A 14,808-nucleotide genomic window follows, 5' to 3' on the forward strand; every position below is an offset into this window, starting at 1 on the left:
AATTCGACTTAAAGTTACTGTAGACATTATAAAATATTTGGGAGTCTAACTGGCAAAACAAACCCAGGAACTATATGAACAACAATCATAAAACACTTTTCACATAAATAAAGTCAGATCTAAATAATTGGAAAAATACCAGTTGCCCAGCTAATATAACAAAAATGAAAATTCTACCTAAATTAATTTACTTATTCAGTGCCATACCATTCAAACTACCAAAAATTATTTTATAGAGCTAGAAAAATAATAACAATTCATCTGGAAGAACAAAAGGTCCCGAATATCAAGGAAATTAATGAAAAGAAATGCAAGGGAAGATGGTCTAGCCATACCAGATCTTGAATTGTATTATAAAGCAGCAATCATTAAAACTACTTGGTAATGGCTGAGAAATAGAGTGAAACAGTGGAATATGTTAGGTACACAAGGCACAATAGTCAATGACTATTGTAATCTACTGTTTGATAAATCCAAAGACTCCAGCTTCTGGGATAAGAACTCACTATTTGACAAAAACTGCTGGGAAGACTGGAAAATAGTATGGCAGAACTTAAGCATAGACCAACATCTCACACTGTATACCAAGATAAGGTCAAAATGAATACATGATTTAGACATAAAGGGTGATAACACATAAGCAAATTAGGCGAGCAAGGAATAGTTTACCTCCCAGGTCTATAGAAAAAGAAAGAATTTATGACCAAACAAGAGATAGAGAACATTATGAAATGCAAAATGGATAATTTTGATTACATTTAATTAAGATTTTGCACAAACAAAACCACCGCAAACAAGATTAGAAGGAAAGCAAAATGATGGGAAACAATTTTTATAGCCAGTATCTCTGATAAAGGCCTCATTTCTAAAATATGTAGAGAACTGAGCTGAATTTATAAGAATACAAGCCATTCCACAACTGATAAATGGTTAAAGGATATGAACAGGCAGTTCTCAGAGGAAGAAACTAAAGTTATCTTTAGTCATATGAAAAAATTCTCTAAATCATTATTGATTGGAGAAATGCAAATCAAAACAACTCTGAAGTACCACATTACACCTCTCAGATTGACTAACATGACAAAACAGGAAAAGATAAATGTAGGAGAAGATGTGGGAAAATTGGAACACTAATGCGTTGCTGGTGGAGTTGTGAACTGATCCAACCATTCTGGAGAGCAATTTGGAACTATGCCCAAAGGGCTATAAAACTGTGCATATCCTTTGGCCCAGCAATACCACTTTGAGGTCTCTATCCCAAAGAGATCATAAAAATAAGAAAAGGACCTACATATACAAAAATATTTATAGCAGCTCTTTTTGTGGTAGCCAAGAATTAGAAATTGAGAGGATGCCCATCAACTGGGGAATGGCTGAACAAGTTGTGGTATATGAATGTAATGGAATACTATTGTGCTATAAGAAATGATGAGCAGGCAGACTTCAGAAAAACCTGGAAAGACTTACATGAACTAAGTGAAGTGAGCAAAACCAGTACACAGTAACAGCCACATTATGAGATGACTAACTTTGATAGACTTAGCTCTTCTCAGCAATGCAGGGATCTAAGACAACTCCAAAAGACTCATGCTGTCCACATCCAGAGAAAGAACTATGGAGTCTGAATGCAGATTGAAGCATACTATTTGCTCTTTCTCTTTTTATTTTGTTTTGTTTCTTCTTTCTCATGGTTCTTCCCATTGGTTCTAATTCTTCTATACCACATGACTAATATGAAAATAAAAATTAAAAAAGAGAAAATGCTGGATAATAACAATAATAGCATTTATAAGTAACTTTACTAACATCTCATTTGACCTCTACAACAATCCTTTAAAATGCCTGATCTTTGTTTAAATAGAGAAAAGAGTTCTACCTATTCAAGAACCAAATTAACTATGATCAATTAATCAATCAGCAAGTATTTATTAAACACATATTATGTACCAGACACTGTGCTAAATGCTGGGGATGCAAATATAATAAATGACACAGTCCTTAGTGACATGAAACTTCAGTTTCATGGTGGAAGGTGGGGGGAGAGACCACAAGATCGACACAAGTATAGACAGAATAAATAAAAGAAGAATAAATACCAAATGGTTAAATACAATGTCGTTTGAGGAAAGGCATTAGCAGATGGAAAGGATCAAAAAATGTTTCATATAGAAGGTGGTACCTGAGCTGTACCTTGAAGGAAAGGTGAAAATAAAGGAATATAACCAGCTATGATCTCCCAGAGTTCTGAGGTTTAAAGATCTATTAACCCTCCACTCCTAGGAACCCTTACCGCAAATGGTTTAGCAGAAGAAAATGATTTAAGCCATCTTTTCTTGCAGGTACGCAGACTGTTTTGATCCAGTAGCAGTCTCTGTGCTTTCCCACCCTTCCCCAGGGGAGAATACTGGGCTTCAAAGTAGGGCTTGGAGGCATTCATTGGAGCACTAAACCACCATTTCTAAATACAGTTCATTTGGAGGGCCAGCTCTCTTACCATTCCTGCAAGCTAGGGGGAAAAAGAAAACCAAATCAAACATCATCATTCTAGCTCCTGAGTTTTAAGTTGGGTCTGTAGAGCCAAGATGATTTGTCATCCAGGATTCAAAGTCTTTGCCATTTGGCTTCAACAGAGTGGGGAGGGGGAGGGGCAGTTGGACGTAGGATTTCCTTAAGCTTGGTTTATTCTGAGAAAGCACTCACATGTTTTTCTTTATCTACCTCCTCCAGTTTCCTCTGTTTAATTTTTTCCCCCTCTTTCTTTTTTGTAGACCAGTCGGATAGAATTTGACTTGCCAGAATATTCAGTTCGTCGAAGATACCAGGATTTTGACTGGCTGAGGAACAAACTGGAAGAATCCCAGCCTACCCATCTCATTCCCGTAGGTAGTAAGCGCTTGTAGCTTTGTTACTCAGCTTTTCTGTATCTTGCTCTGTTGGAGTGCTCATTGTATCTCTCATTAAGTTAAATGCTATACAGAATATTCATACAACAAACTGTCTGCCATGGGGAAGGGTTTATCTTCTAAATTGGTTTGACCCACATCATAGGTACAATGTACATTTCAACTTATGGACACCACATATTTATTAGTATCTTATGTCTTTAATTTTTTGTTGCTGGTTGGGTAGACTCAGTGTGAAGCATGCAGACCTCTTGGATGTTTGTTCACTTGAACTGTCCCAATAAAGATTGTGTAGGGACTAAGTTGTACATGTTCTAAGTAAACTTAGTATTAACATTGAGTGTACAATTTCAGTATATGTTTGGGTTTGAAAATGCCTCTAGAGACACTGCTGTTTTTCCTTCCAAGAACTGTACCTGACATTTGTATGGCTGCCAGAGGGTAAACAGTGGTACTTTTGGTTATTGCTGCCAAATGCTAACAGTTGACTCTAGATTATCTGAGTGTGACTAAGAGAGAATACACATTCTTAATAACTACTCCTTTTTCTACAGAAGTCTAATTTTTTACTACAATAGCAAAAATATCTATTCATATGCTCATTACAATAACATTTGCCTGTATTTTTAAAAAATTTCATTTAAAGAGAAGTAAAATTCCAGCTTACAAATCTAATACCTTTCTTACTATACCTAAGCTCTAATTTTTGCCTAACTTGGTATTGTTTCTTTCTCCTGGAGTTAAGTAGAACTTACCTGGAGCCTTTGCTGAGGGTCAAAAGCTTTTTTAGACTAGCATTAGTTATGGGTCTAGAAAAGCATTCAAAGGTGCTTCCTTTTTCAAAAGCAACCTTTAATTATCTCTTTATCACTTTTATAGAGGAAAAAATTCTTTCTTAGCACTCTTTATTTCTCTCTGAATTTTCCTGTTCTGTCTAGCTTGCAGGGAGAGAGTTTTGATATTTTTTTCAGCATGCCTCTGCTATCCTTAGTCTACCGTCCTAGCTAGATGTGGAACTATAGACAGCTATAGATTCAGTATTTACTTGGGTCTGTGTAAAAATCTAGTGATCTGTTTCCAAATAGGTTATCTCTAGAAGCTATGTCACCTATCAGTATATGAGTTATCTTGCATTAAATCCTAAATGTTATACGTACATTCCTTTTAGGGTAACGGTTCTTAGAAACTTGAGCTCTCTGGATAGATTTCAGAAAGTCTGTGAACCTGGAAAAGAAAAAAAATTGCCATTATTTTATTAATCCTTTATTTCCTTTGTAGCTTTATGTTTTTATTTAATGCATTTTATAATATTATTCTAAGAAGGGGTGCATAGGCTTCATCAGACTTCCAGAGGTGTCCATAACACACAAAAGATTACATACTCCTGCTATGTGGGCTTCCTAGTTTATGCTTCACCTGCTTTTCAAGGGAGCTTTATCTCTTTTTTTTTTCTCTGAACAGTTTTAAATGCATTTGAATAAAATAGTGTTTTCATTTAATATGCTGGTTTCCTCACAATAGAATTTTAAATTTACCAACTAAAGAAATACTTAATATTAGAGAACCTGGTTTTATGATACTTTTTTAGTTAATGGTACCTACTAATGGAATATACTGCATCTTGTAGATACTGTAGATAACTAGACAGATGACAGATAAGAGAATGAAGGTGATTCTGATTCTGGGTTTAAGGTATCCTTAAATAGAGAAATTCCTGTGGTGTCAGCAGGACATGTTGGAGATAAGATGCTTGATAACAGTGAGGAGATCTCAAGGTAATGACCATGCCACAGAGTAAAAGGTCAACAGTTCCTAATCCAACATTATTGATGCATTAAAACACCCAAGATGTTAGTAGACTGACTGCTATCTTAATTCTTAGCCAAATGTTTTTTAAAAAATCAAGGCCATATAGGTAGTATACGTTTTATGTTTGTGATAGAATTCATTGGGGAAAAGCTTTGCTTTACAAAGACTTGCTTTTTTAATCCTTGCTCTAAAATAGAGAACAGATGCATTATAAAGAGCTAGATGGTGTAGTGTAGGGTTTAGGGGAAGGCTAAGTGGAACCTGTTTATTGTGAGCCAAGAATGGTTTTTACATTAAAAAAATTTTTTATTGTATTTTAAAATGTAAAAACCATTCTTAACTTGAAGGCAGTACAAAAACAGTTGGCAGTTGGGATTTGGCCCTTGGCCATACTTTGTGACCTCTATCCAACATAATGAATATGTTGGACTGGCAGCAGGAAAACCTAAGTTCAAATTCTGTCTCAGATACTTACTAACTGTTTGGTCCTTGGCAAGTCTCGTAAACTTTCTGTGCTCAGTTTCCTCATCTGTAAAATGAGGATAATAATAGCACCTAAATGGGCAACATGATATGTGTGTGTATATGTATGTGTATGTAAATATATATATAAACATATGTATATACATATATATGTATATACACACGCATATATACACATTCACACACACATATATAATGTTTTGCAAACCTTAAGACACTGTAAGAAATGTTAACTATTAGGCTGGCAAAAGGGATTTTGGAAATAGAAGTTATTCCAGATTAAAGGAGACTATTGTTATGGGAAATATATCTCCTTTTTGAGTTCGTGTAGTAGATTACTGTCCTGAATAAACCTATCATAACACAGAAATTATAGAGGTAAAAACTTGGGTTTTATTATGTATAAGCACAAGTTCAATAGGTAGAAAAATCATCCTGAAAAAAGATTAGATTCTAATGAAGGTTCTTATAGAAAAAAAAGTATGTCATAGAGACAGAGAAATAATTTTTGATGTGCAGCAGTCTTAGGCCGTAGAAGTTGAAAAAAACACAATCATAATCTCATATATACCCTAAAGGAAAAAAAACCCAGTTATATAGATTTTAGGTAAACTGAGTCTGTCACAGATTAAACTACATTTAGAGGGTTCATAATGGGCTGATTGAGAGAGGAGATTGCCTTCAGAGTCTGCTACAGGGGATTCTTCCACAAATAGCTAAATCATTTTGGGAAACTCAAAACTTCCCTTTGGCTTCTTTTCTTACTTGAGGAATGTCAGAAAGTCTTTCCTTACTACTACTATTCCATGAGTCAAGTTTTAGCTAGATGAGGTTAATATTTTAACAGAAAACAGGCTTCAGTTTGTCAGAAGGTTTCAGGCGTAATGGCATAATAAAAATTAACAAAAGGAAATTTTAAAAAATGTCATCTCACTCCCCTATTTTTTGATCATAGAGAGGTCTGCAATACTTCTTTGATCAGGCATTTATAAATTGGTGTGTGCCCATTAGAATTTGGGGACCTTTGTAGGCAAACATAAGCAAAGAAAACATTAAAGCAAAAGTAATAAAATCATGTCATCAGTATTAAATAACATGAAGTCTACTTGATCTAGCTTGTTTCTACTCCAAATGACCATTTTATCAGCTTATTTCACTTTGGATTTTAGCTTTCCCATGTAGCCATCTGATCCTGGAAAACATTTTCCCTTGGAAATTTTGGAATAGGTCTTATTGCCAGGACAGTTCTGGAGAAGTTTTTCTCCCAGTAGATCCACTTCCCTGGTTCCAAGTCACATACAGAGAGGTTCACTAGGTAATGCTGCTAAAATCTGCTAGTAATAAATCTTAATACAATCTAGTAAAACCTAACACAGCCTCTTTAAATTTGGCCTTCCAGGAACTAGTTTATGTGGTGAAAAACAGTCAAAGTATGGAGTTAATCTTATTAACAACAGAGCTGTGAGAACCTCAGATAGGAACCCATAATTCACCTTAAAGTTCAGAGAATTTCAGTTTTTACATGCTACTTGCTCTTTCTATATTTACTTGAACACTGTACATGATACAGATAATGCTATCTACAGGCTGAAGGAAGACTCTTAAAAAGGATCCATGAGGGTTTGACTTATAAAATGAACCCTTCTGTCTCTTAATATCATACTATAGAGACCCCAAAAGCAGGGGGGGAAAGGAGTAAATGCTTCTTTACAATTATTAACATAATTTTACATGTGAAATCCTTAATACAATTTTAAAAATTTCTAAATGAATACTGAAACATAATGAAAGCCTGTATATCCCAGGAAAAAATAAGAAAGAGAAAAAAAAATTACAAAAATAATTCATATGTGTATATTCAATTGGACCTGAAGAAAGTTCAATACTTTACTTTTTCAATCTTGTTCTTAATTATCTTCAGGATCAAAAGAAAAATTTATGAAATATCCAGGAACATCATATTTACTTGTCCTTTTTTCATTGTTCTTAATAGAAACATTTGGATGCCATCTATATACATATATATATATACACACACATGTATGTGGCCTAGTTCTTAGAGAAAACAGTCAAATCTTGCTGCTTTTCTCATTAAAATCATTAAAATCACATCACTTCTTTGTCCAGTTCCTCCGTTGGGAGGTGTGTAATCACATCATCTAGAAGAGAGGTAATACTGTGAAGACCTGATATTAAACATGAATGCATAAGTGTTAAGAAGGAGATAGATGGCAAGAATTAATTTAACAAATAGCTTTTTATACATTCTGTTTCATATAGAATTCTTTTATTCTGTTTTTGTATATTGTAAAGTTCGTATGTGTTTATGTTTAAATTCATAATCAGGTCAGGAAGACTCCTGCATCTGATTGTGTGGGCAACTTGCTTAACCCCTTAAGAGAGTAAGTTGCACAGGAAATGCTGCCCTGTGCTGGTAAGAGTTTCCTTATCTTGGAGTTCCCTATATCAATGAAACTGCATGGTCCAATTCCCCTATCCTAAGTTCATAATAAGTAATTTTTAAAAAAAAAAACCTCAGTTAGCCCTGGAATCTGAATTCATGTCTGTTGACCCATATTATCTTATTCTTTCTGCTGCCCACCATACAGGCTATTTTCTTCAAGAACCATTAGAATTCTTTTTTTCAGTGAAGAGGCTGAAAGATCATGAGAGTTTGTAGAATTGAAGTAAACAACTAGACATTTGTGTTCTGGTTGTGTTCACACTTGAGTGACTATGAATTATTCATAGAACAGTATATCCAGGTATCACAGAAATCAGACTGCATAGAATCACATTCTGCAAACAGGAAAACAGAGATCTTGAACAGTTTAGGTGGGGAGGAAGTAGAATTGAAGAATTGTGTGCATAGTTGAGATTCCTGATGGCCATGCTGCTCTGATTCCAAGATCCTGTGCGTTAGGATTGAGTGAGGAGTAAATATGAAATTGAAGGATTTTTAAAAGCCGCATATGGTACTAGGCAAGTGTCTAAAACCACGTTTCACTTAATTAACATTTATTAAGTGCTTCTTGTGTACCTGACCGGCACCACGATAAATTCTAGGGACACAGAAAAAACAAAAGTAATCTCTGTCCTTGAGGAGCTTTTATTCTAATGGGGGAAATAGTATATACATAAATACATAGATACAACTTAATAAAGAATAGATGTGTGGTAGTGGTGGTAGTCGTAATAGTGGTGGTGGTGGTGTAATGTAGTGCTTTAATGCATTTATATAGTGCTTTAAAGTTTGCAAAGCACTTCATAAATATTATCTCATTTTGTCCTCACCCCAGCCTTGGGAGGACGATGCTATTATTACATGCTATAATAAGAAGATCCTTATTTTACAGATGAGAAAATCAAGGTAGATGGAAGTTAAGTGATTTGCCCAGGGTCCCTACTAAGTGTCTGAGGCCATATTTGAATTTGAGTTGTCCTGACTCCAAGTCTAGCATACTATCTACTGAGCCACATAGCTGCCTCTAGGTAGACTTAAGGGAAAGGGCACAAGCAGCTGGGGGAGCCGTAGAAAAGCTTACTCTAGAAGATAGCATTTGAATTGAATCTTGAAGGAAACCAGGGATTCTTAGAGGCAAAAGTAAGGAGGTGATGGTGTTCTGGGCGTGAGAGACAGCCAGTGCAAAAGCATGGGAATAGTATATGGCATGTTCTGTGAGTGCAATAATTAGTAATCCAGTGTGGCTGTACCATGGAGTGTGTGAAGGAAAATGTGACAGTCAGGCAATAAACATTTATTAAGTACTTTCTATGTGCTAGGCACTATGCTAAATACTAAATACTAAGATAAATACTAAAGATACAAGGAAAGGCATAAGATAGTTCTGTGCTCAGGGAGCTCATAATCTAAAGGAATGGGGGGAGAAATATAAAAAAAGCTGAAAGCAGGGGAGGAAAAAGGGTACTCAGTGCATCAGTGCAGGGTCATAATGATATCCTACAGCCAGGGTAAGAAATGATCTGAGATGATATGAGTTACAGAATTAATTTCATTTTGTAGAATGATGAGTTTCTGGAGATCATGAAGTCCAGAGGAGCAGCCAGGTGGGATAGGATGAGGAGAATTCCCTGGGTACCATTCTTAAAAGGCAGAGGATCCAAGAAGAGCTCCCAGATGTCCATCCTGCCTCTACCCTTCTCCAGCAAGAGGGAGAGAGGGGCCCTAGGGGCAGAAGGTGCTGAGGAAGTGTGAATTTCAGATTTGATTTCATTTTGCATTGTAATATATTTCTGGAGATCATGAAGTCCAAGAGAACAGCCAGGTGGGAAATGATGAGTAATTCATAAGAAGAGTAGAAAGGTAATCCCAAATAGAGTTTATATTTGATCTAGAGGAAATAGTGAGCCATTGATATTTATTTAAAGGTTGACAGGGGCAGACCTGACAACTACATGGAGGATATATTGGAGTGGGGAGAGACTGGAGGTAGGAGGACCAATTAAGAATCAGTTATAGTAGTTCAGGCAAGAAATGGTAGATGTGATAGTGGAGAGAAGGTGCCATAAATGAAAGGTGTAGAGGTAGAAAGGACAATCAGACATATGGGATGAGTATAAGGGAGGTGTCAAGTTTGATCCTGAAGTGGTGAACCTAGGTGACTAGATTGATTGTGGTGTCCTTGGAAGTAATAGGGAAGTTCAGCAGAGACTTGGGTTTGGAGATATGTTCAGCACAGATGAGTTTAGCAATAAATAAATAAGTTCTATTTTGTACATGATGAGTTTGAGATGCGTATAGAACGTCTATTTTAAAATATCTAATAGGTAGTTGGAAATGTAGGATTAGAGCTCAGGAGAGAGGCTAGTGCTGGATCATATAGATCTGGGAGTCTTGGGATCATAGATTTAGAAATGGAAGAGACCTCGATGAAAAAACTAAAGCTCAGAGGTAAAGTGAATTACCCAAGGTCATACAGCTAGTAAATGTCAGGTGCAAGATTTGAACCCAGGTTTGTTTGTTTTTTTTGGCTCCAAAGTCTAACACTTTATTTACTAGACCATGATATCATTTGAATATAGATGCTAATTAAATCCAGGGAGTTGATGAATTCACCAAGTAAGAGTTTATAGAGAGAAGAGGGCCCAAGACAGAATCTGGGGGTATACTCACAGTTAGTATATATGACATGAATGAAGATCCAGGGAAAGAGATTGGAAAGAAGAGGTCAGACAGGTAGGAGAACTAAGAGAAAGTACCACAACCAACCAAAGAAGAGAGTGCCAGGGACGAGGTGGTCAGTGGTGTCAAATGCTGCTGATAAATCAGCAAGTTTTAGAATTAAGTAAAAGTCATTAGATTTGGCAATTAAGATATCATTGGTAATTTTGGAAAGAACAATTTGAGTTTGATGACGAGTATGGGAGCCAGAAAGGCAGCTAGATGACGCAGTGGATAGGGCTCTGGGCTTGGAATCAGGAAGACTCATAAGTTAAATGTGTGACCCTGGACAAGTCATTTAACCCTGTTTGCCTCAGCTCCTCTTCTAGAAAAATGAGCTGGACAAGGAAATGACAAACCATTCCAGTATCTTTGCCAAGAAAATCCCAAATGGGGTAATAGTCAGACATGACTGGGGTTTAAAAGAGAGTGAGACATGAGAAGGTTTAGAATAGAGTGAGAGGAGAGGAAGTAAAAGTGCCAAGTGAAGATGACTTTTTCAGCAAGTTTAGTTGAGAAGAAAATCAGAGACAGTGTATTAAAACTGAAGAATCTCAAGGTTTTTTTGTTTTGCTTTGTTTTGTTTTTGATGATGGAGACTTGCATGTATTTGTAGGCAGCAGGGAAAGAACTGGTAGATAGGAAGAAATTCAAGATTAGAATGAATGGGAGGAATGTGGTGATAGAAAGGTAAATCTATAGAAAACAGAGGGGAGAGGATGAAGGAAAGTTGGCATTGGCAAGGAGAAGGGTCATTTCTTCATTAGAGACTAGAGCAAAGAATGAAATAGTGGAGGGATGTGAGAGATAAGAAGGAAGGGAGATGAGGGAGCTTACTTCAAATGTCCATTATTGTTATTATTATTATTATTATTAATGAAGAAGCATGGTGATGGGAGGTGGGGGAAGAAGGGTGCTGTGGGCAGCTTGATGGGAGAAGGTTTGGAATAGTTGCTTTGGTAAGTGGGATAGAAAATTGAATAGGGAATAGTAGAAGGATTACCTTGAGGATCCATTTGAGATGAGGTAATATAAATTTGTACTGGTCCCATTCAGCATGGTTGTGTGACTTCTCCCAGCTCTGTTGAACAGCCCATGAGTAGGAGCAAAGCTGGAACATGTATATAACAAAGGAATAGCAGGAATTCCTTGTGGAAAAAAAAGTATTAAATACTCTCAGACACAGTAGTTGTGTTGTTTAGTTTTGCTGAATTGCATTTTTTCTTCCTTGTTCTTTGTTAAAAGGGAGAGCTTGTTGGGTCGGTGGGGGGTTGTCTTACATTTACATTTGAAGGTGGTATTTTAAAAATAAAAAAAATGCTTTAGAAGGAACAGTCTGTTCTGCCTTCTCCTTTAGTTTATTTATAGTTTATATATAAGCTCCTGCTCAATATAGTTTAGGTATTATACCTTGCAACCTAAGCTTTTACATCTTTATGTGAAAGATACTACTGCACATACATTTTAAAACTTTATTAAAGAAGGCAGCTTTGAAGAAAGAAAATTCTCACCCTGTCTTGGGGATCAAACAGTCACACCCACAGCATTGATAGCCAGAAGATGGAACAGGGGAACTTTAAATCAAACATCTTTTCCAAAGCTACATGGGAAAGATTAGACTATGTGACTTTATTTAGTACTATGAAATATATCTCAAAAAGCAGCACAGAATGATGTGTGAAATGATTTATTTGCATCCAAGTAAAAAGACTTAGGAAAGTAGCTGACTAAGAAATCCCAAAGGCTTGTGAAACCCAAAAAAGTTAATTTGGAAAACTATGCTTGTTTTAGAAATTTGTAGACACTTAAAAAATTTTTCCCCAGTTTCTGACATCTAACTGAACCTACTTTATACCAGGCGATCTCCAAGCCACTTACTTGGGTTCCCAAACCATAACTGTATCTTAAAAAGCAGGATAAAAGTGTTATAGAGTAGTGAGTGGATAGAGCTCTGAACTTGGAGACATGGGTTTGAATTCCACTCCAGATACGTACAAATTGTGTGAATCTGGGCAAGTCCCTTAAACTCTATGAGCCTCAATTTCCCATCTCAGGACTCAATAGCCTCAAATATCTCTTCCATCTCCAAATCTGTGATCCTATGAAATTGGCTTCCCTCTTTAGAATACCACTGCCCTTCCCCCACCCCCATCACATCCTTTGTGTTGGAAACGATGTAATAATGATGGCTTTTATTTCATTCATTCAAGTTTTTTTGAATGCCCACTATATGCAAGATAAAAATGTGGCACTGGAACCATCCTGCATTTCTCATGGTTCCTTAATGTTGATAGCTGTTAATAGATCAGTTCAATTAGGGCTCATTTTCTTGTCCAGAAGAGTGATGGAGGGGGACAGAGCATAGATGGTGGAGAGAAGCCAGAAAGTTGCCTGAGCTCTCCCCAGTTTCCCTCAGAAACAACGTTAAAGCCTTTAAAAGAATTCTGGAGCAACAGAATCCACAAAAAGATGAAGTGAAACAATTTTCCAGCCCAAGATAACTTAGAAAGGACTTTAGGAAGGTCTGTCTTATTTGGGTGAAAGAAGAACACAGCCTACTTTAGACACTGTCCAGGCAAGCCAGTGGGAGGCTCTTAGCTGCAGCACAGGCGAGCAACCAAGGCCCCATGATTTGGGCTCAGCTGGCCAGTGTCACAGAAGGCCAGCTGTGAGACCTCCAGCCGCAGCATAGCAGGTCAACTGCCAGTCCCAGAACCCAGGACACAACAGGCGCCACTAGGCCAGGCCACCCTAGTGCAGTGGACAAGCTGCCAGCTCCAGAGGCTTTGACTCAGAAAGCCGCTGACCAGGCCTTGGCCCCCAGTGCAAGAAACCTGGGACAGTGTACCCTGTGTCCCAAGAGCAGAGCTTAACTTTTTAAAATGAGCAAAAACCAAAAAAAAGGAGCCCTGACCATAGAAAGCTACTATGGCAACAGAGAAAATCAAAACACAAACTTGGAAGAGGACAACAATGTCAAAATGACTACTTTATATATGCTTTATATATGACTTCTATGAACTGATGCTGAGTGAAATGAGCAGAACCAGGAGAACATTGTACACAGAAACAGCAATATTATACGATGATCAGCTGTGACTGACTTAGCTTTTCTCAGCAATACAGTAAGTCCAAAAGACTCAGAATGGAAAATGCTATCTACATCTAGAGAAAGAACTTCGGAATCTGAATGCAGATCAAAGCATACTATTTTTACCGTTTGTGTGTGTGTGTGTGTGTTTGTGTGTGGCTTTTCCTTTTTGTCCTGTTTCTTCTTTCACAATATCACTAATGTGGAAATTTGTTTACATGATTGCACAACTATAACCTATATCAGATTGCATGCCATCTTGGGGAAGGAGGATGGGAGGGAGGGAGAAAAGATTTGAAAGCCAAAATCTTATAAAAAATGAATATTGAAAATTATCTTCGCTTGAAATTGGAAAAAATAAAATAGTATGTACCAAAAAAAAAAAGTAATGAAAAGTGCATTGCTAGACCTATTTCTCCCCAATTCTGTCAATTAATCTGAGCACTTTTCCTTTCTCTGTCTTCATAGCCTCTTCCAGAGAAATTTGTAGTAAAAGGAGTTGTGGATCGCTTTTCTGAAGAGTTTGTTGAGACTAGAAGAAAAGCTTTGGATAAATTCTTAAAAAGAATTGCAGATCATCCAGTGCTCTCCTTCAATGAACACTTTAATGTTTTTCTTACAGCCAAGGTAAGGTCAGAGTTTTTGTATGTTTCTCCTCCCATTCCTCCAAATTTGTACTTGATAAAAGATCAACTGACTTATCTTCCATAATTGGCCTCCTAAGTGACCCACCAAATTTACATTTTCACTTTGGCATTTCACTTTCCCTCAGAGGTACTTACTTATAAATTGCAGGTCTACAAAAAACCTTGTTGTGTAAGAAGGAGAAGATAGTGAGGTCCACATTTCCCAACAGGAGGGATTAGCATGTTTGTAAAAGAATGATAGAGGGGGAGCCAAATGGCGGAGTAAAAGCAGTGACTTGCTTGAGCTCTCCCCCAAACCCCTCCAAATACCTATAAAAAAATGGCTCTAAACAAATTCTAAAGCAGCAGAACCCACAAAAAGACAGAGTGAAACAAATTTCCAGCCCAAGACAACCTGTATGGTTGATCAGAAAGGTATATATTGCACCAAGCTGGGAGAGGAGCACAGTTCAGCGTGGGCGTACAGGCCACAGCAACCCTGGAGCAGGCCACAGAGGGCTGAATCGCGGGCAGCAGTGGTGGTTTCCAGACTTCTCAACCCATGAACGCCAAAGACAACTTAGAAGGTCAATGGGAAAAGTCTGTGTCAGAGGGGAGAGAGAGAAGCCGGTGGTCTCAGCTCCAGTCCCTGAATTCGGCGGGGGCAGTGGCTGCCTCCTGAACTTCCAGCCCACAGACTGAGGGGGAATCGAG

At 37.2% G+C, this 14,808-nt stretch overlaps 1 protein-coding gene across 1 annotated transcript in view; it reads left to right on the forward strand.

Annotated features, from left to right (window-relative positions):
• Positions 1–14,808, forward strand: part of SNX30 (sorting nexin family member 30) — a 161,308-nt gene that overhangs the window by 102,830 nt on the left and 43,670 nt on the right. Inside the window, exons 3-4 of the mRNA XM_027839060.1 lie at positions 2,769–2,879; positions 13,937–14,095. Of these exons, the coding sequence (XP_027694861.1) occupies positions 2,769–2,879; positions 13,937–14,095 (270 nt within the window). The remainder of the gene's footprint in view (positions 1–2,768; positions 2,880–13,936; positions 14,096–14,808) is intronic.

Source organism: Vombatus ursinus, unplaced genomic scaffold, assembly GCF_900497805.2.
Source record: "Vombatus ursinus unplaced genomic scaffold, bare-nosed wombat genome assembly UNPS02014832.1, whole genome shotgun sequence".
Lineage (NCBI taxonomy): Eukaryota > Metazoa > Chordata > Mammalia > Diprotodontia > Vombatidae > Vombatus > Vombatus ursinus.